The 3725-nt window shown below is 29.9% G+C and overlaps 1 protein-coding gene across 1 annotated transcript in view; it reads right to left on the bottom strand.

The window, feature by feature from the left end:
- Positions 1 to 3254, bottom strand: part of LOC125869574 (sugar transport protein 13-like) — a 6851-nt gene extending 3597 nt beyond the window's left edge. The window contains exons 1-2 of the mRNA XM_049550049.1: positions 3037 to 3254; positions 1334 to 1656 (exon numbers count right to left, since the gene is read on the bottom strand). Coding sequence (XP_049406006.1) covers positions 1334 to 1656; positions 3037 to 3175 — 462 coding nt within the window. The 5' untranslated portion in view covers positions 3176 to 3254. The remainder of the gene's footprint in view (positions 1 to 1333; positions 1657 to 3036) is intronic.
- Between the last annotated feature and the right edge of the window lie 471 nt (positions 3255 to 3725).

Below are 3725 nucleotides of genomic sequence, written 5' to 3'. Positions count from 1 at the left end.
CCCCCCCCCCCCCTGCGTTTACGTGGCCACCGTGGTCCATGGCCGACCACAACTTTCCATTTTGACCAACAAAAAATAAGATTCTTTTGACAAAATATCATATTATAGAGTTAATATCTCAAAAGATCATTAAACTATGAGAATTTAACTAGCAAAGTCATTGAACTTTGTTTTGTTTCAATAAAATCACTCAAATTAATATTTTTATCTTCAAAAATCACTCAACTATATTTATCATTAAAATAAATTTAATATAATAAAATAATTTTTTTTATTACATATAAACATAGACTTCACGAATAAACAAATTTTAAAAAAAAAAAAAAACTGAAAATGGTGCGGATTTTGACCCTTTTTTATAAAAAAAAATAAATATTGCAAAATAAAAAATAATGTCAAAAATGGTGACTTTTAGATTCGTTATTTCTCTGTGGATTGTTCCAGTTCAGTAAGTTCCACTGGAGGTTTACACTTTCTTTCTAGTTTCTCGGTGTAAAAATTATATTTTGAGTAAATGGGAATTGTTGGAAGAAATTTAAAATTATTCAAAATGTATTAGAAATAACATCTCAATGAGAGAAGGTGCCTGGAAATGAAAATGGTGTAGATTCAATTTTTTCAAAAAATAAAATAAAATAAAAAATAATTTGGGAAATTTTAAATTTTATTTATTTGTGGGGTCTATGATTACATGGCATAACAAATGATTTAATTTGCCATGTCAAATTTGATTTTATGATAAATGTAATTTAATGATTTTAGAAGATAAAAGTGTTAAGTTGACTGATTTTAGTGATACAAACTAAACTTGAGTGATTTTGCTAGATAATTTATCATAGTTCAATGATCTTTTAAAATATTCACTCCATATTAAAGGGTTCTAGAGATATTTACCATCTAATTATATACTACTACTCTAATGCCTATAAGGAATTATAGGAACGGTTTATCCCAACCAAACTATAACAGAGAAATATATAAGGATTAAAATTATAATTGAACTATGCAAAATGTTCTTACCTAATACCTTGATTAAAAAATATCTTTATTGTTATTTAATAGGTCAAAAATATTACATTATTTTCTTACTTTATAAATACATTTTTTACTTCTAATTTAAACGCTTTACCTTGTGAACAGTACTTAACTTTTAAGTGATAAAAGGAGTTTTAAAAATTATGTGCACTTATAAAAGTCAAGACTAGATTCTATTATAAAAGCCATCCTTTATAACTAAGTATTGTAAAATAATAGTATGGTTTTATATATTTTGAGTGTATATCTCTTCGTCATTATGACAAAAAGTGAGAATTATGAGCGAATAATTAATTACCTGATTAGCAAAACCAACCCCACAGCCAAGAAGAATCCTTCCAATAATAAGCATAGCCAAATTCTGAGCAGCAGCATTTAGTACAACTCCGATGATGAAAAAACAACCGGAGATTAACATTGTTAATCTCCGACCAAGTTTTCTTGTCGTGTAAGAAGCAAAAAACGTAGCCGTTAAACCGGCTAGATATAAAGATGAAGTAAATAATTGTATGCCTTGATTATCGTATTTGCAGTAATTACTGTCTAAACCTTTTTCCTTTGTTCTCTTGTAAACCGTTGGGAAGAATTTTTGTAAAAATGGACCCATTGATGTGACACCACCTGTATTTTCCAACCAAAAAAAAAAGCATTCTATATTATTATTCGTATTATTCATTTTTTTTAATTTTAAATCACTTACTAAAAGTCCTAATTCTTACACTGACACCTTGGATGATTAAGTAACGACGAAAAGATAAATAAAGAAATGCTAAAAAGTTTTATGATTTTGCAACGTCATGATCATCATCATTAATATAAGGGAAAAGGGATAAATATATCTCTAAATTATTATAAATGGTATATAAATACCCTCTGTTATACTTTTCGGTCATTAGTGCCCCTGCCGTTCAAAAAGCAGAGCACATTTGCCCCTCAATCTGACGGAATAATAATTAGTGACACGTGACACAATCCTACGGCTTAATCCGATTTGACCAATTAATTAACCCGAAAATTAAAAAATTCACCGGTATCCACCTACTTAACCCACTCGCACTTAAACTAATCCAACCAAAAATCTAAAAAAAAGATCCCCAATTTTTCTCTTTAATATTTTTCCCCTTTATTTCTTCTCTCTTCTTTATTTGAATCATCCTCTTCAAATTAACCATACTTTTTCCTACACTCCTCTCAGGTAAATTTCTCTTATGATTTTGCAAATTTACTGTTTTTGTGTTGGATAAAATTAGTCGACAAACTCCGTTGAACTTCAAGTTAGTTTAGAAAAATTGATTTGTGTATAGTATGATTTTGTTATGATGGAGGTATAACAAAGTAGTATATACTATTAGGCCTGTGATATGCTTTGTTTTCCATCGTTTTTTTGAAGCTCGAATTTTTGTTGTATTAAATTATGCGTAGATCTGTGAAAAAATTGAAGAAATCATCTGATTTTCTCGACATTCCAGTAAGTTTTGTTGAGCGGGAAATTTAATAAGCTAAAATTTATGAATTTTTGACATGATTTGAAGTTGTTTTTGTTTTTTCAGATCCACGTTTCTCTAAATTTTTTTATTTGATGCAGTTTGTCGGCGTTTATTCCTTCACCACTGTATATTGAAGTTGGGGGAAAATATACCTCTATGAAGGAGTCCAGTGCAGAAAATAGGTTAATATTTGTGTTGGTAATGGGGTTTTGGGTGGGTTAAATGGGTCATTGGGCGTGTTTTTAAATTTTCGAGTTAATTAATTGGTCAAATTGGATTGAGCCGTAGGATTACGCCACTTGTCACTAAATATTCTTCTGTTAGAGTGAGGGGCAAATGTGCTCTGCTTTTTGGACGGCAAGGGTACTAATGACCGGAAAATATGACGGAGGATATTTATATACCATTTACGATAGTTACTTTTCACTTAATATAAAGGTAACAACTAAAAATAGGTTTATTACAAGGAAGAAAAAATTGGAAAGCGATTATAATAAAAATATAATTTAATTACCAGAAACTCCAATATCATAACCAAACATAAGTCCTCCAGTAGCAGCCATAATACAAGAAATGATAAGAATTGGCGTTATTTTAGCCTCGAATTCCGTGCCCCCGGCGCGGCCGGTGATCGAAAGTCCTCCACCAGCCATCGTGTAGCTAAATCTCCGGCTTCAAATGAAGTAGTTAATACTAACTAAGAAGAAGATGGTTTAATTATTTATATAATGAAAGAGGATTGATATTAATTGTGTGATGGAAATTATGGAGAAAACAGGAAGGAGGAAGATTAACAAGCTGGAGAACCCCAGGCCACCAGTAGCTTTACACGTAGATTATATATGAGTTGACTAACTTAGTTTGTGTACTAGTCAACTCATATGTATGTTAGTGATATTTTGTGCACTCCTATTTCTTTTTTGAAAAAAACGCTTAAGTCATATGCAGTTAATTAAAGTTAAAGTTATTCGCATATTTCACTTAAACACTTTAATTAAGAATTATACTATTAAACACCTACATAATAAAAAATGGACAAATTACAGAAATTACATACTTTTAAGGCAAAATTACAATTTATCCCTTAAAAATTTATAATTACAGAAATCTCTCAAACGGATAAAATAATATAAGCGCTGATACATTAATCTGATGCGCGAGATACATTAATCGTTAAGTACGATACATTACATTTTATACATG

This window comes from Solanum stenotomum, chromosome 7 (genome assembly GCF_019186545.1).
Source record: "Solanum stenotomum isolate F172 chromosome 7, ASM1918654v1, whole genome shotgun sequence".
Taxonomy (NCBI): Eukaryota; Viridiplantae; Streptophyta; class Magnoliopsida; order Solanales; family Solanaceae; genus Solanum; species Solanum stenotomum.
Note: the sequence above shows the minus strand (reverse complement) of the source record. Positions and strands in the feature narration are given on the sequence as shown.